We start from the raw sequence: 23,740 nt of genomic DNA on the forward strand, positions 1-23,740 counted from the left end.
ACAGTCCGTCACGTTGGCTTACACCCCAACAGCTTTGAATTCCAACAGACTAATGCTAGTAACAGGATATATTTCCGCTTGACTGATATGATAGTAATCGGACATTGACGGGACCGGAAGCTGACAGATTGCCTATTCCCAATGCACCCCAGTGGTGGCTGGGTGGTGCAGTCCTAGTCTACTCGGCACTACCTCAAGTGAACAGTCTCTGAAGAAGCACCTCACCAAAGGTGTCTTCCACCGGAGAGCCATCCATTCTCCACACGCGGTTACCAGCCCTCAGGCTTAACCACAGGCCGTGATCACTTGCGCTCTCCTCATCGGCCTCGATGCGGTGCCGGTTCCGTCGGTCGACAACGCACAAGCCCCGCGTCCACTGACCAGTAGTTTCAATGCGAATGTCTTCTGGTGACGTCGCTGAAGGTTTCCATCCGTCATCTTCTGCGGTCATAGCATACCAGACACATACGGGGTCGTGCAGACTAAGGTCCGCGGCATCGCCCACGTGCCCCGGATGCAGTCTCTCAAGTGTACGGAAGGTATGAGCCATAAAGGCAGACACCCATTCAGCCAAAGGCGATCCACTCTCCAGAAGCGGCGTGATTATTTGCCGGAACTGGCCTTGCGTCACACCATGTCTCAGCGTAATATCGAGGGGAAATGTGCGAAGAGTGAGCTGTTTGCTAAGGCTCGGAGGATATTCGGGGAGACTCGTTGCGGGCGGCAGAGTACTTCTGGGGGATGGGGACGTGAGAGCATAGACTCTTGCTGCCGCAACAGCGTCAGCGTATGCGTTGAACTCTGCAGCTGGGGTAACCTAGAAGATGTCAGCATCCCATGACTCTTTTCATCCCCAAACGGGGTAGGGTTCAGGCCAACGCGCACGTTTCCAGGTTTGTTGATTGCTCCTCCCATCACCACTACCTCTTTGACGCGGAGGAAAGTTTCCGGGTCAGCAGCAGATGCCAATGCAAGATTAGTAAGGGGACCGACTGCCACGAGAGTGACGGTGCCAGGATCATTCTCCCTCAAGACACGGAGAATCTCCTCGTGTGCGGGACGCTTGGAAGGAATGAATGAGCGATGAGCCGGATCTCCCTCTGGGACAGGTTTGATCTCGCGGGAATCAGAGGAAGGGTCGAAGAGATGCTCCCAAGCTTCTTTGGGGGTGAGGTGGGGATGCTGGGAATCCGTGTGTTAGCAGCCATGCAAGTTTTGTCGTTTGTAGCTCTGCGTGCTTCACGTACACTGGCATGAATACCCCCCAAGCCGTCCGTACCGTCTAGAGAAGGGTTAGCATGGCGGGCTTGATTAGCAAGACTTGCCATTTGCGAAACTCACGGAAGTAATCTGCAAGCATCTTTTGGTCCTCCAAAGGATCCTCTGCACCCACAGCAACGATTGGAGGAGAAGCGCGAAGAGTACCAAAACCTTCTGGCCGACCTTGCTCTCGACGCCATTTCATCTCCCGCTCCAGGATGTGGAACATGGAGACAACATTGCGCAGGCAGCTATCTGAGTGAGTATAGAGCCGTACTATCGAGTAACGGACGGCGCAAGCTTACCTTTTCACCTCGATGTTACCAAAAGTAAGCGAGATTAGCAAAACCTGAACATCCTCAGGCTCGGCAGAAAATGCCAAAAGTAGGGCAAGAATGTCATCAATACCCTGTTTGGACTGTCAGCACAGGTTGTAACTAGCAAACATCCTGAAGCAGAAGTGGAGCTCGGATGGGATCATCATTGAACGGAGTGAAGAACATACGGGATCGGTATCGATGATGATCTTTTTCGGTGCCATTGCTACAGCTTCAGCTTGCGTGCCGAATTTGCCACTATCCAATCAAAGTATATTGTTTTTGTGGTACAAACCGAGTTGGTTTTTGCTGGAGAATTTGCAATGACGCGGGTTTGGGGGCGATGGAGGGGAAAGTGGGATGGTCTTGGCCGGCGTTATCATGGTTGCTCCACTTCCAGCTATCTGTCCGAGTCCCCGAGCAGCAACCGAATACTATGTAAGTAGACTCACGGACGGATATGCTATTAGTCATGCCGACTGTACAAGATAACTAAGTTAGCTAGCTATCTAGATAGTTGACTATCTAAACTACATACTGAGCGATCGAAAGAATTAATCGCTTCCTGCATTGCTCTACCATACTGTGGGGCTGACTTGGGGTAAGAGTATTCTCAATAGACATAAGTGAGGATGCACGTCGGTCGAAGTTATTATCCCCGAAGCATGGGGAGTTGCATGAATACCTATAAGGTTAGCAGCATCAAGCCAGTCTTCTTTAGAGCTTCTCTTTTTCTTCGAGAGAGGGTCGGACATTGGAACAGATTCAGGAGTTCGTAGCGAGCTCGGATCATCTGCCCTCCCAGCATTGATGTCAGCAGGCACAATGCGTGTGTAAGTAACTATCACAGCACATCGATATCCTGGACTGTGACAGCCAATCAATCACTCTACCGTGTCTTTTTAAATCAAATGGCTTTGTTTGGGGTTACATTTTCAATGGGCCTCATGGTTACTCTGCAAGGGGTATAGAGCGTTGTATGTTATGCCTTAATGCTCCTGCTTCTGATCTATTCTATATGATCCATACATCTGCATTATTCAATAATATGAAATAACTTATGAACCAAGAAGAATATGCTACAGGTAATTATTATCTCCCGTCCTCTATGATAGATACTCTTTCTCTCCAAGTTAAGCTGCTCTGAGCACAACGGAAGGACCTCCGGGGAGGCCTGAGCGAGAAACCCGAGACGTGGCCTGTTCGGGAGCCGGTATTACCCCCGTAACATTACTGTGAGGTACACCCGTTACTTGTGCCTGTCATAGTGTAACTGGTAACTGCCGATTCTCCCGCAATCAAAGTTGTTCTTGCAGGCTAGTCTAAACACTTTCGGTTTGGTGATTCGATTGCTCTGCCACCTGGTGGACTATTTGCAAACCTATCAGCAACTACCGCTTGAGCTAGTTGCCGGGGTCATGGAATCTTTCACTTGAGGACGGAATCTTCCGTCGACTCGTCTAGACGCCCGTCGAACAGGGGAAAAGACATGACATTGCAGCATGGCAATGGTCGAACCAGCTTTGAGAGTTGTGGAAGATCTTCCCCCGCGTAATCTCCCTGCTGGGATAGTGTCCTCCACCCGATTTAATTCGAGAATACACACCTACATTGAGTCTAATAACCGTTAGTTTATTGAGGTTAATATCAAACTGGTTGGCCTTTGCTGTTCTCCTTAGTGTGAATGGTCAGTGAGACCTCAAGGACGGCACACTGTCTGTGGTGTAATTATTGTTTTGGAGTGACAAAAGGCACAAAGACCACCTTAGTCCAATTACAGCCAAGTTGATACGAGGGGGATGGTGCCTCGTTAGATCTTGAAATGCGCCACGATCATGTCAGCCCCTGACTTGATTTTAATCAAAAGGATAACAGCTATGCAGTGACAGGATACTACCGGGGAAAGCCTGTTGGTTAATTGCATCGATCCTGAATGAGAGATTCATTATCAATCGTGATGTTGATCTTCAGGCAGTGGATCACTCTCCAAGTCAAACAGGCTGCCAGTATTACCAATACGAGACCTGACTGCCTCACAGTGACTGCAATACTGCGTAGATACAGTACCACCACCACGGCCATCAACCGTCTCCTCTCCTCTTCCCGCTGTAATTTATTATTCACGGACGGACACTAAGAAGGTAGTTCATGACAACCCCTTCATCTTTCTCCAGACCGTGTCCTCTTCCACTTCCGCCCTCCTCCTTTCTTCTTCTCTTTCTCTCTCTCTCAACCCTTCCCTCTTTCTCACCTTCCTCCTAATCTTCTTTTGCCCTTACCCACCTATTGTCACCCCACCCCCAATTCCTTGGTTGACGGGTGCCTCGATGCCCGCTCGGTGATTCTAGGTATCCGTTATTCCCTTACCTCATCCCGACTCTCGCTACCAGTACCACCTTTCTTCGCCGCAGAGCGCAGTCGGAACCTTTGAACCAACTCCCGACTCTGAGGTCATAGGCTACGCACTCAATTGCCTGCAAGCTATCGACTGCATTGCAGAGCGGTAGCTTTTATTCATCTTCTGGCTTCATCGCGACTAGACTTACGGCTCCAGTGGTATTAGCATCCAGAAGGTCCACGAGGCAATCTGGCCTTTCTGCGCGCGACTGGCCTGCCCTTTTTCCCCTTGTCTTCCAACCACCCTCTGTGTCTCGACGACTCGATGATTAGAGGTTAAGAAGAGGATCTGCGGAAGCTTGCTCTATACTTCTTTTTTCTTTTTCCCTTGTATTTTCTTTTTTTTCCTCTGGACATCCTTGTTGGATCTCCTTATTCTTTTTTTCTTCTTTCTCGCCGAGTGTCGTTACGCGCCTGGCCATTAGACCACTTCAGGACGTTCCGTCTGTGATTGAAGTCGTCTTTTATATTCGAGACATTATAACGATATTTGCTACGTCCGTCAAGTTTTATTCTAAATGTATGTTCTGAGCCCAGCATCACCTCCCCGAATGTTTCGTGATTCGCAGACTGACAATTATAACGTGTCATAGCTCTTAACGATGATGAACCCTTACATCAGTTGGGCTCTCCTGCTCGTCGTGGCAGGTGGCCTGGGCTGGTACTACAATGGCCCGAACCCCAAGCACAAGACCCCTATAAAGCCCGTCGTGGAGAAGACGGAGCCTGCGCCGGCCGCAAAGAAGCCTAAGCGCAAGACCAAGAAGTCCCCGGAACCTACACCTGCCCCTAGCAAGCCCGTCGAGGAGAAGCCCGCCGTCCAGCCTGCCGTTTCGAAGTCTGAGGAGGCGGATGAGGAGATCGACAAGAAGGAAATGGCCAAGCGTTTTGCCGCCGTGAAGAACGGAACTCCCGTGCAGTCTAGTGGCAGCGCCAGCGCTGGTGGTAGCAAGTCCCAGAAGAAGAAGAAGACCAAGGCCGCTCAGGTTGAGAACGGCGAGCGCTCTACCTCTCGTGTCTCTACTCGCACCTCGTCCACTACCGGAGCCGACGCCGACGATGACCTCTCCCCCGCTGGCTCTCCCATGGTGAACGCCACTACTGGTTCCGCTGGATACGTTTCGGATATGCTTGAAGAGCCCGCTCCGGGCGCGTCGGTTCTCCGTGTCACCGGTGCTGTGTCCTCGGATGCCACCAAGAAGCAGAAGCCCCAGTCCTTCAAGCAGGTTGAGACTAAGAAGCAGCGTCAGCAGCGTTTGAAGAACGAGGCCCGCAAGCAGCAGGTCCAGGAGGCTGAGGAGCAGAGACGTAAATTGCTCGAGAAGCAGCTCCACATGGCTCGCGAAGCTGAACGCCGTGAGGCCGGCATCAAGCCCGCTCCTCCCCCGACCAACGCTTGGCAGACCAAGGCTGCTCCCGCAGTCACCAACGGCACCCCCAAGGCGGCCCCGGCCCCCAAGGTGGAATTGCTGGATACCTTTGAGTCTGAGACTCCCGCCGCTCAGGCTGCCCCCAAGAAGGAATGGGACTCCGGTCTTCCTTCCGAGGAGGAGCAGATGCGCATTCTTGGTGTCCAGGACCAGTGGACCACCGTGTCCAGCAAGAAGACCAAGAAGAAGGGAGGTAAGACTGACGAGAGCGAGGCTAGCGCTCCTGAAAGCCAGCCCGCTCCTGTTGCTGCCGCTCCCACCCCTGTTGAGCAGCCCAAGGTCAAGGTGACGCCCACCTACCTTCCCGATGTCCTTCGCTCGAATGTCAAGGGCCACCCTCTGGACTCCGACTGGGCTGCTTAAACCCTCCATAGATCAGACAAAAATGGAAGCTTGCCCCGAGAGGCATGCTTGTCTGTGATTCATTCAGGACACCCGGAGATCCTGAACTGTATTTATTACTCATGGCTTTGGCGTTTGGGGCACTCCATTATACCAAAAACGTACCATGTATTCTGGCGAGTTGCTCTGTTCTGACCGAGAGATCCAGCAATGGCAGAAACGCGACGACTTGACCGAAGAAACACCCAAAATTCTCCAACAAAAAAAGAGATCTCATGTATTATTTCATCGTTATGCTCGGTTGCTCTTATTCTTATTATTATTTTAGTCTTGGATTCTCCCTTTTTTTTCGCTTTTCCCTGATTTTTTCTCTCTTAAATATTGTGACGATGCTTATTGGCTCGGAGGATTGCCCCTTTTGCAGCCCGGCACTGTACTCGGCCCATGCACACTCTGGGGTTCCCTCCTTTTATGGGACTGACAGATGGCAAGTTTGGGTCGCCTCTAAATTGGCAACATTTGCCAACATTTTCCTGATGTGTCTTACCTACTATTTCAAAATACCTCTTTAGTACGCGAGCGGCATGGCGACCGTGTTGGCGAAAATAGCATGGATGGCTATGGATGTGATATCAGTGCGAGCGTGGATGGTTTCTTTTTTTTCTTTTTCTATGGGGGGCCACCTGGCATCTTATGTGTTTCTATTTTAACCTTCTTTGCTTCTTGATGCTGTAGTTGTGGGGTTTGGTTTTGTCCTTAAACTCCATAAATTATGTAGGTGACTACAATTCAATTCTCCTTTTTATTCGCAAGGATCCTCGCAAGATCTTTTTTTAGGTCTTATGCTCCTTTCTGCCCTGGTTGAGTGTGCCAGGTTGGAGGGTTCCTGTTTCACGATGATCGGGTTTCAGACGCCGGATCCTCCGCCGAACGACTTAAAATTCGGTCCCTGTTGGGACTTGTGGGGGGCTATGTCCGACCGGACTCCGCTGCATGGGTTATGGTCATTTCGGGGGTGGGTGTAAGCCCTCAACAATGTAGGGTGAAAGGAAGAGGCCAACTAGAGGTAGCTGTAAGCTTCAAGAGGTGAGGGAGAGGGGGGGGGGTTTCGGTGAAGAATGAGGAGAGATCTCCCGCGGAGCCGGGGATCAGATCTTGGATGCAGTGTGAAGAAGCAGATGAAGAGGGAACTACTGTACTTTAGTGTTAAAAGGGAGATCATGGCGTCACGGGCCAGGGTCGAACCTCCCGGGCTGGGGACCGCACCATGCCTCTCCCGGCTTAGTGTCAAGTTCCGGTCATCGTGGCCTGAACAACAGTCACGGGCCTTCCTCTCCATCACCGCGGAGGTGCTGCAATCATCCATCTTCAACTCCTCTTCCGTGAGCCTTGCTCTTCTTCTTGCTCTTCTTCTTCCTCCTCTTTCCCTCTATATTATACCCTTCATTTCCTGGCAATTCGGTTGCTCTGCCTTCCATCCTGCCACTCCTCCCTGCTACGAGACCTTAAGCTTGCCACCTAACCTCTCTCGGCACCCGCTCGACCCTTGTTTGTTGTCCCTTATTTGGACTAGTTGCGGAGGGTTCAATTCGTCCCTCTTCCACTCTCGCGGTCGCTTTTCTCTCCTATCCTTCGACTCTATCTATTCTCGCCATGGCACAAATCCGTGGCACTGCAGGCTACAATTTCGGCCACCAGAACCCCTTTGGGGGTCCTGGTCGGGTAGAGGCAACGAGCGATCCCAGTCCTCTGGATGCTGTCCGCGAACAGACGAGCAAAATTGAGGATTGGCTGGACACCATGTCCGACCCTGTTAAGCCGTATGTGAGCCCTTCGACATCATTGAGTCTTACTCTGGTTCAGCCTCCGTGCTGAAAGAGGCGTATTCGATCGCTCGCATGCGGGAAAAAGGACTTGTCACTGACACCGTGGCTTCTTTGCTGTTCAGGTATCTGCCAGCCATTGGTCGCTTTCTGATCGTCGTCACCTTCATTGAGGACAGTCTACGCATGATTACCCAATGGAACGATCAACTCCTGTACCTTCGTGATTACCGGAAGAGTAAGCATGGCTTTTGGCCCCGTCCCTCCTATATCCGGTCGCACCCGCCGTGGGGCCGGATCGCAGATCGACTCTAACTTGGGCTTTGTCGCATTACAGTTCCCTGGGGAGTCACGCATACCTTCCTTATCGTCAACATGATCGCAATGGCAGCTTGCTCGTTCATGGTCATTGCCCGTAGACACACGGAGTACGCTGTTGGCGGTCTCTTGGCTGTCGTCATTGTTCAGGGTCTCGGATACGGATTGATCTTCGACCTCAACTTCTTCCTCCGCAACTTGAGTGTCGTCGGTGGCTTGCTCATGGTTCTCTCCGACTCGTGGGTGCGCAAGAAGTTCGTCCCCGCCGGTCTTCCCCAGCTCGATGAGAAGGATCGCAAGATGTACGTCCAGTTCGCTGGTCGTGTGCTGTTGATCTTCCTCTTCATCGGGTTCGTCTTCTCGGGCCAGTGGAGTCTCTGGCGCATCATCGTCAGCCTGTTCGGCTTCGTCGCGTGTGTCATGGTCATTGTTGGCTTCAAGGCCAAGTGGAGTGCGATCATGCTGGTTGTGTTGCTGAGTGTGTTCAACGTCCTGGTCAACAACTTCTGGACTGTATGTTTGCCCCGCGACAGCAAACTTTATGTTGCACAATAACTGACATTACTTTAGCTTCACCCCCACCACCCTCACAAGGACTTCGCCAAGTACGACTTCTTCCAGATCCTGTCCATTGTGTAAGCTACCCTTTACTACCTTCCGATACATTCGCAAGAAACGCCAGCTAACCAATATGCGCTCATTACAGCGGAGGTCTTCTCCTCCTGGTCAACATGGGTCCCGGCCAATTGAGTATGGACGAGAAGAAGAAGGTCTACTAAGGAAAACAAACACCATCCACGAAACCATTGAGTGCTGGGCATGTGATATGATATTCCCGGGGCCATGGGACAAGGACCCTACTATATGAAACCCTTATTTTGCTTTCCCTCTCATCTTCCTCTCTTGCTTTATTCTCCTCTTTTTGGGACAGAGAAAAAAACAATCTATTGTCCAGTCATACCACTATGTTATAAGCAAAGCAACACTACTACCACTACCACTACCACTACTACTACGAACATATCCGAATTGAAATCATAGCATCATCATTTTCCTCTTCCTTTTCATCCGAGAAAAAAGCCTTCTCTCTACGTCCAACTAGTAGCTAGCTACGTACCTACTATCTTTTTACTACCATTATCGCATAGTTAAGAAACTGCATGCATATTGGCTAGTCTTGCCTTGCTACTAATTATTCCTCATGACTGCATATCCAGGGAGGAGATTGCATCTGAACTATGTTAGTGATAGTTATGTTAGTAGTAGTAGTAGTAGTAGTAGTAGTAGTAGTAGTAGTAGTAGTAGTAGTAGTAGTAGTAGTAGTAGTAGTTACTTTCCTCGTTTTAAGCACTTACACAATTCAACATAGCAAACTAAGTAGTGTATTGTACAGTGTAGATAATACGTATATATACAATGCATTTATGCATCTATGTATGTATGTAGCTATGTGTATGTGGGGTATGTTCACTGATCTGAACACGTTCTTTCTGTTTTAGGTAAGTAATTATAGTAGGTTAGTTAGTTAACATCTATGACTGATTCAGGATTGACGTACTTCTTTCCTGATTGGGTATTCTGTTTAGTCGCGGATATACTTACCCTACTTACCATACAGAGTATCCATTAGTATATATTCCATACTGCACATGCATAGTAAGAGTGGCTATACTACACCATAACGGACATTCAGCTCTATGCAGAACGATCTAAGTATATGTATTAAAACAAAGTAGTATACATGAAGGGTAAAGGTAAAGTTCGGAGAACAAGAGAGCGAACGAAGTCAGGAAGAGAGCAAAAGCAAGGACAGACAGATCAGACACGACAATTCGGCTCAAAGCAAAGCAAGCAAAGATATAGGAAAAGAGAAAACAGACTAGGGATAGTACTCTGCGCAGAGGAATCGGGAACATCACACACACAATAGTCAAAACCAAGCAAGAGTAGCAATGATGCAGAATGCGTATGCAGCGAGTCAAAAAAGGATAGTGATTCAGTTGGATGATGATGATGTGAACAGTCTTTCATGGCCCGATGTAGGAGGGAGTGGATGAAGGATTATGTGTTTGTTGGCCCAGCCATGCATACACACGTTAGGGAACTCCCATGCTGTTCAGTATGATGCAATGAGAAATATATCTGCCATGGAATGGGTCAAGGGGCATCAAAACGGAACGCTTTTTAGCTGCTGCCAACGCCGAAACATACACAAAAACAAACCAACAGAAGAGGAATCCAACAGAAGAGGGGGTATTTCTGCTACCCAAAGAGCAACACGAGAAAAAGAAAAGAGCAAAGCAGGCTTCCATGATTCAACAATGCACGAAAACGGAGGAAATATGACACGCCCTCAGGCAAGTGACCTGGGCGATATGCGGATAGGCGGACAGATCTTTAGGGTCATATATCCATACTCCAACGCCAGGGTCGGAGACGTTCAAGATGACCTAATCCGATATCGTCAGGCGAGTCATTGATTTCCAAATGCAACAATTGAACCTTGTTGTTGTCACGTTGCAAGGTAGATAGGGCTTGTGAGATCGTTGGAGGGAAATGTTTACCGCTATCTTGAGTTGCTTTGGAGACAGGCCGTGACGTCGGGGTCCCGGGCTGATGCAAGGAGACCCGCGGAGACTCCACTTCGGTATCGCCAGGTGATGACAGAGTAGAACATGAATCCGAGCGTGAGCGGAATGATGGGGAGATTACGAAGTTGGCCTGATCACGTCCGAACATCATTCTGGGCGATGAGGGCGGGGAGAATTCGTCGTCTCCTTCTGAATCGTCCTCCACGGCTCTTGGATCGTACCAGCCGTCGGGGGCCATGCGAAGCGGGGAAGGCTTATGGGCATTCTTCTTTTCGGCAGGTTGGGTGGCTATGGGAGGGAGCTGCTGGGCAGGAGTGACGGGCTTGTTGACATTTCGGTCACCGTCTACGCGTTGTCCACTAGTGTCATTGTTGCGGACAGTATCGCCAGAACGCTCTTTGCCAGCCATCACTCGAGCACTGGGCGGGGGTTGTAGCATCCATCGTGTTTCGGCGCGGCTCTTGGGTCCACTAACGATTGGAGGATGAAGGTCGTTGACTGGGGGCACACGGGCAATGTAGTATTTGCTGGAGGAGCCAGCATCTGCTTTACCGCGACCTGAGAGTCCGACGGAGGAACCCTTTACCTCCACATCCTGGCCCCATAACGGCTCGTCCTCGCGCTGATTTCGCATGCGGCTCCACCGATCGCCCAACGGATGCTTCAAACTGCTCTTATCCTTCTTGTTCGCCGAATTGCCCCCGCGGCTCACATCCTGTGTGGAGTCCGCCGATATGCCGGTATTCCAAGAGTCGGTTCGGCGATGGGCGTTGCGGTGACCACCTCGTCTAGCGGGAGGACCGGGACCGAGAGCGATTTCCTCGGCCCATCCTGGGTTGGTACTAAAGGCAGTGGGTTGTGCTAAAGGTCTCGGTTGGTCGGTGACAGTAGCATCTATCCTATCCTTTTCGCGTTGCGATCGAACGGCTTCCTTTTTGCGCTTGTGGCGGTCTAGGGTGTTGGCACAGGGGGTGCAGGTGGCGTAGTAGAATACAGCGGACTGGACGCCACGGTAGAGCCACATTCTGGCCTGGCCACCAGAATCGGACGAGGGAGGTTGGGGAGGAGAGTAAGGGAGGAGTAGGAGGGAGAGGGAGAGATCGAGAAGGTGATGGGAGGGAGGGAGGGAGAGAGGGAGATAGGGAAGGAAGTCGGGCTACCACGGACTAGCCCAACGATGCCAGCGGGAAGAAGAGGGAAATCCTAGCGCTTAGAAAGACCAATTGACCCCGGGGTATAGACAAGAGTGTTGGGACGGTCGCAACAACATGAAGGGCGCGCTCGGAACCGGAGGGGGAAGGAGGGCACAGTATAGTTGATAGCTGAGAGGCAGTAGGAAGTGGCGGTCGCCCAGCGACCGGAGGAAGATTGGCGTCAGATAATGGGGGAGGAGGAGGAGGAGGAGGAGGAGGAGGAGGGGAATTTGTTGCAGAGTTGAGTTGAAGCGGTCTGGAGGAATGTTGGTGGAAGCAGAAGAGGTGATGACAAAGAAATGAAGCAGAAGCAGAAGCAGAAGAATAAGAACAGAACAAGCGGAGAAAGAGGAGAGAGGAGGGAAGAGGGAGAGAATAGGAAGCAAAGGAGATAGGGAGGAAAGGAAGAGGAGTCAGAGTGTAGTAAGAGGGAGAGAGGGAGGGAGGGAGGGAGGGAGGATAGTACGGGGGGGGAAGGAGAGGAGGAGAGGAGAGGATGGGACGCCGAGCAGGTAACAGCCACAGAGAGGGAGACAGAAAGAGAGGATCAGGGGAATTGAACTGAACTGAGAACTGAACTGCAACTTCACCTTTGAACGGTCGGGTTTTGGGCCGCACTTGGCACGGGCGGGGCGGGCGGCAGAGAAAACGGGGCAGGCTGTCACATTTAGATTTATTTTCGCATTCTTTGAATTCATTTTATTATTTATTCAATTCATGATAATTAGATTGTTAATTATTATTCATGTGGTGGTTGTATTGTTGAGGAAGTCCCTGGGCTGGGAAAATTCTCATACATACGATATACTCTCTCTCCACCTGCACAAAGACGAGACGCACTCCCCATAATAAATTAAAATAAAATCGAAGGCAGGAATAATAATAATAATGATAATGATAATAAATGGGTAAATCTCACGAGGGGGAAAACTAAAACCAAAACTAAAGCTAAACTAAATCTCCAACCACTTGGGACGAGCCCCTGGCAAAACCTGGGACAGGCCCAAACCACAAAACGTAAATCCGAAAACGGCCAGCGTCAGATCCTCCCTGAATGAATAATACGTACTTGGTAGTTATAGTTAACTATCACTAATCAATCTCATCCATCGTAACCGAACTGGATGACGGAGTCTGGGACGCGTTTGCGTTGTTCACCCGGATGGATTCTTTTTAGTCAATTACTTACTAGCTGTGCACAGGGCAGTGCAATGCAGTCTGCGGTGGCATAAGTAATTGTATCTAAATAAATGTTTGAGGTATAAGAATAGCACAAGACAATGCATACTACATAGATAGTAGAGATGCTGCCTGCTTGGTACTGTATGTATGATGTATGTGCCACTTGCCGCATGGCTATTAGTTACTTAGTACAGAGTACTTGGTGCATGCAATGCAACATGGCCACAAGGCATTATATTGATTATTATTATTATTATCAGATCAGGTGATGAGTGACTTTGCTTCTTCTTCTTCTTCTTCATATTGATTATGATATTATTATGGTTAAATGGTCAACTTATGTCCTGTTCCCTTTCCCCTCTCCCTCCACAATCCTTACCCCCCTGCGGTCCCTATCCAGGGCTGATCACCTTGCATATCCATATTAACCGCTGCCCTGAACATCCCGCGTTCTCAATCACATCGGCTGCTTTTCCCCAACACCCAATGAAACTGCCGTCCAATGGAACCCTGCCGCGCAGGAGTGTTGGATACTTACTACTAGTAGTAGTAGTAGTATCATCTCCCCCCTCTTCTCTCCCCTCTCCCATTCCTTCAGCCATCCCAATGCCTTGTTTTGACAATCTCAAACTTCCTTTTTTATTCCTTTCCTTGATTCCATGCAATTCCCAAACGCAAGAACTCCCGTCGAGCCGCTAAACTTGGCCCCGATATCACATCGAATGAGCGCCCTTTTGAGCCCATGCGCGTCCCACTCGTAGCTCTCTCACTCTTTCGCTCTCTCTTTCTCATTTCATGAGAAAAGGATCCCCGCCCGACGACGCACCGATCATGTCCACGGATCATCTGGTACCGACCAATCCCCTCCTGTAAATCTGTCGCGCGCGTAGTAGCTTTCTTTCTTTCGCCTTCAAAACAACATCCCCCCTGGTCGGCAAACTGACACTGGCACGCGCTTACTCCCTCCCTCCCCTTAATCGACGAACGAAAAGACCACCACAAAGAGAAGGAGGGGGGTCCGCCTGACCCATATACGCACTAGCCACCAATGTTACGCTGAAACTCTTGTCCACTTTCCCATCATACACTTAATACGCTCATCCTTTCTTCTTTTCTTCTTGCTGCAAAGAAAAAAAAATACCCCTTGTCATGTAGATAATCATCGAAACATCACTTCCCCGCTGTTTCATGCGTTCTTGGTGCCTTTGACTACTTCTCCCCTGACCTTCGTCCAATCGATATCGTTGTCAATGGCTTCGTCAACCTCTCCGCATAATACGACGTTGTCGCCTCGGATCAAATACAGCCCATGCTCAATCTGGGAGCTGGGTTCCGGGTCATCGGGGGTCCGGATGATTCGCTCGATCGTATCCAGGAGAACCAGGTTCGTTAGCTGGTCGGTGGAGAGTAATGTTCCCAGCAGTGTGCGGCCGTCAACCGTCAGGATGCATACTTTCTCTATACACCGAGCAAAAATAAACTGCGTTAGCACTGACCCAGGGACTGAAAACCAAATATGTAGTAGAGCCCATGGGAACCAATCACTTACTGTTGATATAAGAGTGAAGCGACATGATGATCAGATGTGCGAGGGTGAAGTACTATTGAAGCACCAATATCCCGAACGGAAAAACAATCCAGGTAACGAAAAATGCACCACCACTCGAGGTCACCTAACCCGGGCAAGTCGTAGAAAAGACGATCCGGAGAATAACCACAGTTCCGTAACAAAGTCGAATGCACCCTGTTTGCACTAGGTCTGAAGCTAGTAGCTTGACTCGCAGCAAATACTTCGTCGCCGCGTTCCGATCGTCAAGCTGGAGGGCAATCTGCTCACTAAGCTCCGAAGCCGGCCAGCTGTTCTGTACAAATGAGGAGAGTCGTGTAAAGAACGCGCTAATCGGGAGGGACAAGGTATATCTGTGGAAGGAAGAACAGCAGCGAGGTCTGGCCTGGGATGTTGTGACTGCAGCGGCGTGCTTCTCCGGATCCTCACAGCTTCCATGCGGCGCCCACTGATCACGTGATGGGAGCTGTCCCGTGCTGCGCATTGGCGATCACGTTTAATTGATTGATCAGATAAGGAGCTATGATTGTTTCACTATGTATTATCTGGTCCAGTAGTTCAGCTGCTACAGATTGGTATAATGTCATATACTACGTACAGAGCGTGCAGGTTGTGATGCAATTGACCTGAAGACCAATCTTCATTCCGTAAACACCCTACGATCACTAACAATATGCGAATTGCTAAGCAAATCCACAAGTCTGGAGAAAGATACTAATCTACCACGCGTCTCGCAGCAACACTTCCCTTACCCAATCAATGCGCTCAGATCCAATGGCACACTGCTGCCTCGTCCAGCCCGATAGCGCCTGGTGCCTCCCACAAATGGACGAGGCTTGGGCAATAAGCCTTCGCTTTGGAACTTGAACCGATGATCGTCTACCCGCATGATGCCATGTCCGCCTGGACTGCGAGGGCTTGCTCCCGGTGACGGCCCGCCGTTGCTGAGGGTATAGGCGCTCGGGTCCAGGGTAGAACGGTCTGGTTGATGAGGTGGAGGAGGTGCTATGCTAGACGGCAGAGGTGATGGCCGCGACGGTGGCTCGCTGGGAGGAGCACTAGGAGGAGGCGGAGGGGGGGCTGATGGGGCCGAGGCCGCTGGTTGGGGAGGTGGTGGTGGCGCATGTCCGAGAGCATTTCTGGCAGCCTGTACGGCGATAGACGCAGCAGCTGTGCCGTTCGGCGGCTGTGGAGCAGACGCGCCGGGAGGAGGAGGGGGAGGAGGTGTAGAGCGTGCCGGCGCCGGGGGAGGTCGGGGAGCAGCCGCCGGAGGTGGTGGCGGAGGTGCAGCTGGACTAGCCGAGGGAGGTGGAGGTGGAGGAGGTGCAGGTGCAGAGGGTTTTCTTGTAGATACTGGAGGCGGCGGCGGGCCTTTGGCGGAGCCGGGTAATGGTGGCGGTGCGCGCGGGGGAGCGTCAGGGGCGGATCTGCTGGACGCAGTCGAAACCGTCGATGACGGCCTGGAAGCCGGTCGCGGGGGTGGTTTCCGGAGGTTTGCAACCAACGGGTTCACTGGAGGAGTAGGAGGCGACTCTGTTGCAGGAGGGCGTGGTGGAGGTCGAGCACCTGGCGGTTTGGGGGCGGACATAGCAGGGGGCGGGGGAGCGCTCCGCGAACCATCCGTATCTGATCGATATGGGGAGTCCCGATTAGCTCCAGTGTCAACACCTCCCCGACTGCGCAACTTAGGCATGCCTCCAGCAAAGAGGCCTCCAAGTTGAGGCGCCGCCGGGGCACCCGCCACTGCATCACCTCCTGAACCAGTATCACTGTTGCTTCGTAGCCTGTTCGCTGCCTGTGCCGGAGGGACGGGTGGTGCAAGCCCTGTCGGAGGCTTCGCCATGCCCGGAACTGGCGGAGCGCTTGGAATTGCAGGACCGGAAGACTTCGCTCCTCCACCACTGACCATGGGCGCCGACCTGTCGTTGGTCACGGTCTTCTTCAACCTTGCGCCTTTGTGGATATCGGAAAGCAGTGCGCCCTATTAGAAGGCATTAGCAGTCGATAACTTGCCTAGACTGGCAGACCAGATCTTCTTACCCGGCCCTTAGCTTCTGAGCCAGAGGGTCTGCTGGGCAGATTCCCCGCTGGGGGAGGAGGCGGGGGAGGACCTCCCATCCCTCCGGGCGGCGGCGGCGGCGGCGGAGGGGGAGGCATGATGTTTGTAGACGATGAGGTATGACGCTTGCAATCGGGAGGGAGTAATGAGAGGGTAGACGATCACGAAGGGATCTAATCTGCTGGGGCTGGCTGGATCATTTGAGGCCTGCTGTTGCCAGAGAGAGGGTGGTGTTGAAAGAAAGCAGCTGCCTACGGGGCGTTGCTGATGGAGGAGAAGCAGGAGAGTTCCAGAGAGGGACGTCAGGTCGATGGACGCCAGACAGCCGTTCCTGGAGACCCGCTTTTGGTGGCGGCAGTAATTCAGTTGGTGCCCTCGCCGCCTTGCGCATCTCCCCGTCTTTCTCTCTGGCCCATCTAGTTTTCCCTCATCACCACTACCACAATGACAGCAACAACCATGCTCCCGACAAGAGGCATTGCCCTCAGGGGCTACAAGAGCTCTCGGCCGCAAGCTCTAGCCAGCCAGATCTGTCAATTATCCGCACCTCCCGCGCCCATTCATCAATCCGTACGATCCTATGCATCCAGTCCGTTGACCCGGAATGCGCGCCCAGGCCAATTGCGACCCCAGAGAAGCCCGAAAAGCTTCTTGACTTCGGCTACATACGCTTCTACCCCTAGGAGGCTTGAATCTACCAAATCCGGCCACCTCACGCCAGCGGACTTCGAAGAAGCTGTGGACCAGATCGCCCACGAATGTGCCGAACTCAGCGAAACGGACTCTGTGCCCCCCAACGACAAGGTCGTGCAACTGCTACAAAAATGCCAACGAATTGCCGAAGTTATGGTCCACCCGGAGCAGGACACCGGCAAGAGCCAACAACCAGACGAGATCTCATCCCTCCTAGACCTAGAGGAAGGGAAGAACGCTGCTACCCGGAAACAAAAGCAGCAAACCACCACCACACTGCCCCGAAAGACCCCCGAACAGATCATTGATCAGCTCTGCAAATCCGTCCATGACCTCTTGACAGACGAGAAAGTATTCATCTCCCCCGAAGCCCTGACCTGTTACACCAAGATCCACGCTATGCTCAAACGTCCCGACCACTTCCCGGAAATCTTCCATCTATACGCCAACAAACCAGTCCCCGAGGAGAACAGCTCCCCTGTCCGATACCATAAGGCCAAACCCAAGAGCATCAACAGCGCCGTGCCCGTCGAGCTTGCGGACATGGCTCTCGATGTCGCTATCGCCCAGCGCAACCTCTCCCTAGTGTTGGCCATCATTGACACCACCTATAGCACCCCGGCGTTCCGTCGTGCCAAGGTCTTCAAGAGGGCAGCTGTTCCGTTGGGTGGAATTGCTGCTGCGCCTGCAGCTTGCTATACCCTTGCTTCGTGGGCCTCGACGCTGCAGAACACAATGGACCCTAGCACAGCGACGGGGATCGCTTTCGCAGCGGGCCTGGCATACATGGGTGGAGTCACGTCAGTTGGAATCCTGGCCATCACGACGGCGAATGACCAGATGGAGCGGGTGACTTGGCAACCGGGTGTGCCACTGCGACACCGTTGGGCCCGTGAAGAGGAGCGGGCTGCCTTCGACAAGGTTGCGCTTGCATGGGGGTTCAAGGATATCTACATGCGAGGTGAAGAGGAAGGCGAGGAGTGGGAGAGTCTCCGAGAATTCATCGGCATGAGGGGAATGATTCTGGACCGGACGGAGTTGATGCCTGGAATGCAATGATACTATACTATACTATACTCCCTATGTATCTACTGTACCATACTACTGTCTACAATAGAAGCCTACACCACACCACGTCCAACTCATTAAGATAAATAGAGACCAAAACCCAGGATCACATTTATAACCCACACCATAAGTAGCTAAACTATGATACGAAACACAACCCCAGAATCCCAGTCCCTAAAAAAAAAAAAGGGTGTCGTACCCCCAGCGTGACACATAAACTTTTTCCTTTTTATTTATTCATAAAGAGAAAAGAGAAAAGCGACCCGCTTAGTACAGACGCTTAGGGGGAGACATGGTAGCCTTGAGGACAAGGCTACCAACGTTCTGCCAACCCTTCTTAAGCAGGGAGACAAGGTAGTTGATGGCGAGCATGGTGTTAGCGACCAGCTCGTCCTCAGTCATACCAACGTTGCCGACGGCAACACCGAGGCAGAGAACCTTCTTAAGCTGGAACTTGATGGTAGACTTGACCTCGTTGACCTTGTTGGCCATGTCCTCGGCGTGAGAGACGGGGGTAGGGAATTTACCGGCTATTCATTCATTAGCACCACACGATTCATGCAGTAATACCCCTAATGAGGGAGGTATTTGGGGGTGGGGGGAAACTCACCCTTGGAGAGACCAGGACCCAAGAGACGGGGAATCTGCTTGATGAGGGTGTCGGAAGCAAGGAAAGCATCGTACTTGCGAGCAAGCTTCTTGATGAGCTTCTTGTTCTTGTTCAGCTTCTTCAGGTCGTCGGCGGACATGGCGTCAATGCCGTGGTGCTTGGCACGGTCGAGATCGTGCTGGTCACCAAGAACACTATCCTTTCATCAGTATTCTATCCTTTCTCTCTCTCTCTTTTATTCCGAAGGTTTTCTCCGGTGGTGGTGATGGTGGTATCATACCAGATGGTCATGTTGGGACGGGGAACGGTAGGCAGCTTGATGGTACCAGAGAAACGCTTGTCACGCTGGGGGTCGTAGTTCTTCAGACCGATCTGAAGCTCGACGGTCTCGAGGAAGTTCCTCTTCTTCTCATTCTGAGAGTAGTTGAGCAGCTGCTCGATGTTCTGGCGCACTCCGGCTGTTCACGAATCATTAGTATCCTTCATTCATCATACATATAACACATCCTGCTCTGATATAAAGATGCAACATACCGACTGTGATCTTAGACATGGTGCTGACAGTCTTCCAAAAGAACTTGAAATCCTTATGGTGTGGCTCTGCGCTGAATATCGGGTCAAAAGATCAAAAGAGGGAAGAAAATCAGGCCGGGCGCCGCGCTTGGAGGGCCGTGAGAAAATCCGTTACGACTCCGCTTTGTGTGTGGATGGGTCTAGCGGGTTTGGGTTTAGCGCTGCCCTAATTTGCATTTGCTGAGTCAGGTGTATAATTGGTGGTTGTGCGGGCCGTTGTGAACATCATAATTGGGAGGTCTACTTACTCCGTAGTACAGAGTTAGTCAGTGATTGGCCAGTCATAATCTCTCAGGTATTACTAGTTATAGTATGCTTGTTTGATTTCGACGTAGTTCTGATCTTTTAACATGCGGATGTATACTTTACAAACATGGACAGATTCGTTACGTAGACACATGATGGCTACCGAGGATAGAATGCTTCCCATACTCCGTTAACGTACTAGAGAGTATCATAGTTCACTATGCTCTACTGAATATCTAATTCTAAAACAAGAACGCTAATTCCAAATTTGCCTTCGCTCTATCCGCAGCTAGTAGACTCTCATAACCGAGACAATCGCTCGCCCACTTACCAACTCACAGTTTAGCCTGCGCCTGTATCTGCTCATCACTCACCAAGCCAGCTTCAATAGCCTTGATCTGCAGAGTCAGGAACTTGGAATAGATCCGACACAAGGCAAGATTTCCGCCCATGTACCAGAAACCGGGGTGCCCGCTGGGGCGCCACATCTATAGAAAGTGCTTGTTAGTGATGACAAAGTTGAAGCAAGTGGGAAGAAGTACGTACTGCGTTGATTTCTCCCTCCTCGTCTAGATCCCAGACATCTCGACATCGGTCCGCAACACGGTCACCTAGTACTTTCCGTACCGTCGTGCGCATATTGTCGTAACCAGTCGCGAGGACCACGACATCGGCGGACAAGGCTGACCCGTCCTTCAAAACAAGGCCGGATTCCGTAAAATGAGAGATTCCCTCCGGACTACGCTTAACCTTGATCTTGCCCGAGGCGATGAGCGGGCTGCAGCCGACATCAATGTAGTATCCACCGCCGCGAGTCATATATGCACGCCCAAGACCAGCACCGTTGACGCCAAAGTCCAGTGCGAAACCAGCCTTTTCCAGGCCACTGAGGAGATCTTCCTCGGCGTGCGCCACGCGCCGGGTGAAATGTTCGCCCAGAGCAAATTGGACAGGGAATGGAAGACATTCATGCAGCAGATCGGCTTCTTCGGTAGGAGGCCTGCAAGGGTTAGAGGTGTGCCGGTTCGAGATAGGGATAAGACGTACCCGTGATCTTCGTGTTGACCCTCATGCATCATGAAGATACCCTTCTCAACGGTAATGACATAGGTCCCGCGCCGTTGCAGCATAGTCACCTGCGCGCTATTCTCGCAATAGTTCTGCGCGATATCATGGCCGCTGTTTCCCGTGCCGACCACGACGACCTTTTTGCCTGCTACGTCGTAGTGGGATGCATCTGTGTGCTGGCTGCCGTGGTATACTGTGCCCTTGAATTGCGACTGGTTTTCGAAGCTGGGAACCAAGGGTTCTCCTGAGTGCCCCGTGCACCAAATCAGGTGGCGTGGGCGCAGTGTACGTTCGCTCCCATCGCCGCGGACGACCACCACAGTCCACTGCTTCTGGGCATCGTCGTAGTCGGCAGATTTGATGGAGGTGTGAACCCAAACATTCAGTTCCATGATCATAGCATAAGCCTCAAACCAGTCGGCTAGTTTGTCTTTTGGGGTAAATTGCGGCCAGTTCTTCGGGAAGGGAAGGTATGCCATATGGGTGAATTCTGCAGGGTCATGAGTTACGAGGGTCTATGAGTACAGGTCAGACGGCGAGTCAGGTTATGTGTATCGCAAGCGTAGCTCACCCTATAGCGCTTCCGCCAATTATCTCCGATACGTTCATTCCGGTCGACGATGAGATGCGATATTCCGAGAGAATTGAGCCGAGCGCCCATGTTGAGACCTGCCTGGCCTAGAAGTTTATTAGTTAGCTTATTCCTACTGCACGAAAGGTGAGGTCTGCGTACCAGCTCCAACAATGAGGGTCGTAGGCTCTTCTTCCTTGAATTCAATTGTCCTCTGGCGTCGCTCGAGCCAGTTGCCCTGATTGAGTCCACCAGGCATTGTCTCGATCGTGCCGTATGCTCTTCTGAGGCCCAATGGTTCCTCGAATTCCTTCAATTCTTGCAATGTTGTATACATCGCATATGCCTTCCACTCTCCTGCGTCGTTCTGCGTCAGATGAATGACCCCGGAGCCACGCCCCACACTAGTCTCGAAGAAGATGATGGAGTTTATCCAGTTCAGCCCCTCCGCGGGGCTTTCCATCCTGGGCTGGAATTTGCCCTCATGCTGCAGACGCAGAGCAGAAAGACCCGCGCGAGGCTGATTAGCAGCCAGGAAGTCTTGGATCTTCGCGCATCCCTGGATGGTACGAAAGTCCCAGACCAACGCGAGCATGTCCCTCCACCAGGAGTCCTCATGGAAGACTCTTCCTAGCTGGGAATAGTTCCCCGTGGCGAGAAGAATTTCCAGATCGGTGATCCATCGCTGGGCAATAGCTCGAGGATCTAGCGGACCGATAGAGGATGGTGTTTTAGGAAGCTGGATCACGTAGTTGCTTTGTGCAAAAGACATGACGGGGAGTAATCCAATGTCACTGTATCTTCGTAGATGTTGTCGAGAGATGGAGCGGCTGGGGCGGGAGGGCCAAGTTGAAGTCTACGAGCCCCTCGTTGTATAAATACCCCGAGCTCTCCACATTGGACCCATAGTTCCATTGTTGACCACAGCTGACGAGGGGGAGCGGAACCCGCTCGGAGAATTGGCAGATGGACATGCTCCGATGGGACACAGTGGACCGCAAAGAAGTCCGGGGATGATGGATCATATGGGGACCTCGAGGCGAGTCCCACTCGTTTCTCGTCTATGGACGTTATTCGTGGCAGTCTCGAGTGGAGTGTCGAGCAGCAGCGGCTGTCAGTTGTCACTGATAGGAGTCCATCGTGGCCGTCGATCATTCATCAATAGATTCAACCGATGATGGGATGGAGAGGGGAAGTTCCAGTCTGGGCCTGGCGATGATCCAGCGCCTAAATTGCCCGAATTGGGAAGTTATCCTGATAAGCCCAGGATCTCTCGGCACACTTACCCCGCAGAGTGTTGATGCCTCTCATCTCCATCTGATGAAAGATACTATCTAGTCCATGTCTTTGCTTGTTGGGAGTGGAAAGGCACCCAAACTTAGCAACATAAAGTGGACACCCTGTTGATGGCTGTGCGGGTGAAGTATATATATGGCAAATAGCTTCTAGGATGATTTTTGAAACTGACACCTTTGTGTCTTCGCTACAATATCCACCAATAATGGTAAGTAGTATACGGTCTCGAATATGCTGGTTTGGTTTAGTTTCTAATATGACAAGTACATAGGGGCCCGAAGGGCCGCGTAGTGAGGGTAGTAGTACATTCAATAATATTTAATAATAATATATTATTATTATTCATTATTATTACCTGTAATTACTTATTCTTATTTATTATTATTATATAGTTTAGTAATAGTTACATATAGTAATAGTCAGTTATTTATATATTATAAAAAAATTATTTATTATTATTTTTAGATAAATTTTATTTTAAATTAATAAATCTTATTTAAACCGGGTAATTATATCTTATTATTATAAAATTATATATTATTTAATAATACTTATTAAATTCTATTAATAAAATAAATAATTTTTTATTTAATATTTTATATATTAATAATATCTGTTACTCACAGTCAGAAAAAATACTATAAAATTAAATAATATATATAAATTATAAATATTTCTGATTTACTGATTATATTATTTATATAATAATATATTCTTATAATTAAGAATCTTGAAAGTTATATAAAATTATATTAAAAATAATAAAAAATTAAATTATAATAATTATATAAAATTAATATTTTATAAATAATATATTAAATCCAGTCTATCACTATTAGTTGATAATTATTTAAAATTATTATATATATTTATTATAAATATCTGTTTAATCTTATTTTATAATTCTAATAATAATTAACTCTCTGAAGAATAATAATAAGAAAATATTATTATTTAATTTAAATTATTAGATTTCTAATATTATATTAAAAGAAATAAAAAAATTTATAATTAAAAGTAATGCTTTATACTATAATTAAAATATATTAATAAAAATTTATATTTAATAAAATTTCTAGTAATAATTATCTATGAATAACTATAAATAAAAAAATAATTAATATAATATTAATATA

At 50.0% G+C, this 23,740-nt stretch overlaps 8 protein-coding genes across 8 annotated transcripts; 3 read left to right on the top strand and 5 right to left on the bottom strand.

Annotated features, from left to right (window-relative positions):
• Positions 1 to 6: 6 nt before the first annotated feature.
• On the bottom strand, positions 7 to 1,898 carry BO79DRAFT_210619 (putative nucleoside hydrolase). The gene is made up of 6 exons (XM_025682841.1): positions 1,766 to 1,898; positions 1,566 to 1,669; positions 1,342 to 1,511; positions 1,248 to 1,282; positions 886 to 1,182; positions 7 to 817 (listed from the first exon to the last, which is right to left on the bottom strand). The coding sequence occupies exons 1-6, from the start codon at positions 1,799 to 1,801 to the stop codon at positions 194 to 196; spliced, it is 1,266 nt and encodes a 421-aa protein (XP_025536855.1). The 5' UTR covers positions 1,802 to 1,898; the 3' UTR covers positions 7 to 193.
• Positions 1,899 to 4,253: 2,355 nt separating this feature from the next.
• BO79DRAFT_40477 (uncharacterized protein) lies at positions 4,254 to 5,899 on the top strand. The gene is made up of 2 exons (XM_025689204.1): positions 4,254 to 4,494; positions 4,568 to 5,899. Exon 2 carries the CDS (start codon positions 4,577 to 4,579, stop codon positions 5,765 to 5,767), a length of 1,191 nt encoding a protein of 396 aa, XP_025536856.1. The 5' UTR covers positions 4,254 to 4,494; positions 4,568 to 4,576; the 3' UTR covers positions 5,768 to 5,899.
• A 1,229-nt stretch (positions 5,900 to 7,128) lies between these two features.
• On the top strand, positions 7,129 to 8,926 carry BO79DRAFT_210621 (protein ERV29). Its single transcript, XM_025682842.1, has 5 exons — positions 7,129 to 7,566; positions 7,695 to 7,807; positions 7,907 to 8,400; positions 8,458 to 8,522; positions 8,594 to 8,926. The coding sequence occupies exons 1-5, from the start codon at positions 7,400 to 7,402 to the stop codon at positions 8,664 to 8,666; spliced, it is 912 nt and encodes a 303-aa protein (XP_025536857.1). The 5' UTR covers positions 7,129 to 7,399; the 3' UTR covers positions 8,667 to 8,926.
• A 1,178-nt stretch (positions 8,927 to 10,104) lies between these two features.
• Positions 10,105 to 11,677, bottom strand: BO79DRAFT_40496 (uncharacterized protein). The gene has a single exon (XM_025689205.1). It carries the CDS (start codon positions 11,500 to 11,502, stop codon positions 10,291 to 10,293), a length of 1,212 nt encoding a protein of 403 aa, XP_025536858.1. The 5' UTR covers positions 11,503 to 11,677; the 3' UTR covers positions 10,105 to 10,290.
• Positions 11,678 to 13,827: 2,150 nt separating this feature from the next.
• On the bottom strand, positions 13,828 to 14,469 carry BO79DRAFT_40500 (U6 snRNA-associated Sm-like protein LSm8). The gene is made up of 2 exons (XM_025689206.1): positions 14,403 to 14,469; positions 13,828 to 14,311 (listed from the first exon to the last, which is right to left on the bottom strand). The coding sequence occupies exons 1-2, from the start codon at positions 14,425 to 14,427 to the stop codon at positions 14,040 to 14,042; spliced, it is 297 nt and encodes a 98-aa protein (XP_025536859.1). The 5' UTR covers positions 14,428 to 14,469; the 3' UTR covers positions 13,828 to 14,039.
• Positions 14,470 to 15,046: 577 nt separating this feature from the next.
• Positions 15,047 to 16,729, bottom strand: BO79DRAFT_289531 (putative proline-rich, actin-associated protein Vrp1). Its single transcript, XM_025688790.1, has 2 exons — positions 16,461 to 16,729; positions 15,047 to 16,401 (listed from the first exon to the last, which is right to left on the bottom strand). The coding sequence occupies exons 1-2, from the start codon at positions 16,575 to 16,577 to the stop codon at positions 15,169 to 15,171; spliced, it is 1,350 nt and encodes a 449-aa protein (XP_025536860.1). The 5' UTR covers positions 16,578 to 16,729; the 3' UTR covers positions 15,047 to 15,168.
• Positions 16,730 to 16,926: 197 nt separating this feature from the next.
• On the top strand, positions 16,927 to 18,231 carry BO79DRAFT_200218 (uncharacterized protein; the record flags this gene model as incomplete). Its single annotated transcript, XM_025681475.1, has 1 exon — positions 16,927 to 18,231. Exon 1 carries the CDS (start codon positions 16,939 to 16,941, stop codon positions 18,229 to 18,231), a length of 1,293 nt encoding a protein of 430 aa, XP_025536861.1. The 5' UTR covers positions 16,927 to 16,938.
• A 93-nt stretch (positions 18,232 to 18,324) lies between these two features.
• On the bottom strand, positions 18,325 to 22,080 carry BO79DRAFT_200221 (flavin-binding monooxygenase; the record flags this gene model as incomplete). Its single annotated transcript, XM_025681476.1, has 9 exons — positions 18,325 to 18,770; positions 18,851 to 19,044; positions 19,131 to 19,308; positions 19,385 to 19,455; positions 20,009 to 20,157; positions 20,216 to 20,669; positions 20,717 to 21,252; positions 21,309 to 21,415; positions 21,471 to 22,080. The coding sequence occupies 9 exons, from the start codon at positions 22,078 to 22,080 to the stop codon at positions 18,508 to 18,510; spliced, it is 2,562 nt and encodes an 853-aa protein (XP_025536862.1). The 3' UTR covers positions 18,325 to 18,507.
• Positions 22,081 to 23,740: the final 1,660 nt, after the last annotated feature.

The sequence above is a fragment of the Aspergillus costaricaensis genome (genome assembly GCF_003184835.1).
Source record: "Aspergillus costaricaensis CBS 115574 unplaced genomic scaffold BO79scaffold_28, whole genome shotgun sequence".
Classification (NCBI taxonomy): domain Eukaryota; kingdom Fungi; phylum Ascomycota; class Eurotiomycetes; order Eurotiales; family Aspergillaceae; genus Aspergillus; species Aspergillus costaricensis.

Bases quoted from the DNA above. Each gene is read 5' to 3' on its own strand.
- BO79DRAFT_210621 (XM_025682842.1), top strand. From the start codon at position 7,400: ATGGCACAAATCCGTGGCACTGCAGGCTACAATTTCGGCCACCAGAAC. The intron at 7,567-7,694 runs GTATGTGAGCCC...TTTGCTGTTCAG, and splicing joins ATGTCCGACCCTGTTAAGCC to GTATCTGCCAGCCATTGGTC. The intron at 8,523-8,593 runs GTAAGCTACCCT...CGCTCATTACAG, and splicing joins TTCCAGATCCTGTCCATTGT to CGGAGGTCTTCTCCTCCTGG.
- BO79DRAFT_40500 (XM_025689206.1), bottom strand. From the start codon at position 14,427: ATGTCGCTTCACTCTTATATCAACA. The intron at 14,312-14,402 runs GTAAGTGATTGG...CTCGGTGTATAG, and splicing joins GCTTCACTCTTATATCAACA to AGAAAGTATGCATCCTGACG.
- BO79DRAFT_40477 (XM_025689204.1), top strand. From the start codon at position 4,577: ATGATGAACCCTTACATCAGTTGGGCTCTCCTGCTCGTCGTGGCAGGT.
- BO79DRAFT_210619 (XM_025682841.1), bottom strand. From the start codon at position 1,801: ATGGCACCGAAAAAGATCATCATCGATACCGATCCC. The intron at 1,670-1,765 runs GTATGTTCTTCA...CAGTCCAAACAG, and splicing joins TCATCATCGATACCGATCCC to GGTATTGATGACATTCTTGC. The intron at 1,283-1,341 runs GTGAGTTTCGCA...ACCCTTCTCTAG, and splicing joins GATGCTTGCAGATTACTTCC to ACGGTACGGACGGCTTGGGG.
- BO79DRAFT_40496 (XM_025689205.1), bottom strand. From the start codon at position 11,502: ATGTGGCTCTACCGTGGCGTCCAGTCCGCTGTATTCTACTACGCCACC.
- BO79DRAFT_289531 (XM_025688790.1), bottom strand. From the start codon at position 16,577: ATGCCTCCCCCTCCGCCGCCGCCGCCGCCGCCCGGAGGGATGGGAGGT. The intron at 16,402-16,460 runs GTAAGAAGATCT...GCCTTCTAATAG, and splicing joins GCTCAGAAGCTAAGGGCCGG to GGCGCACTGCTTTCCGATAT.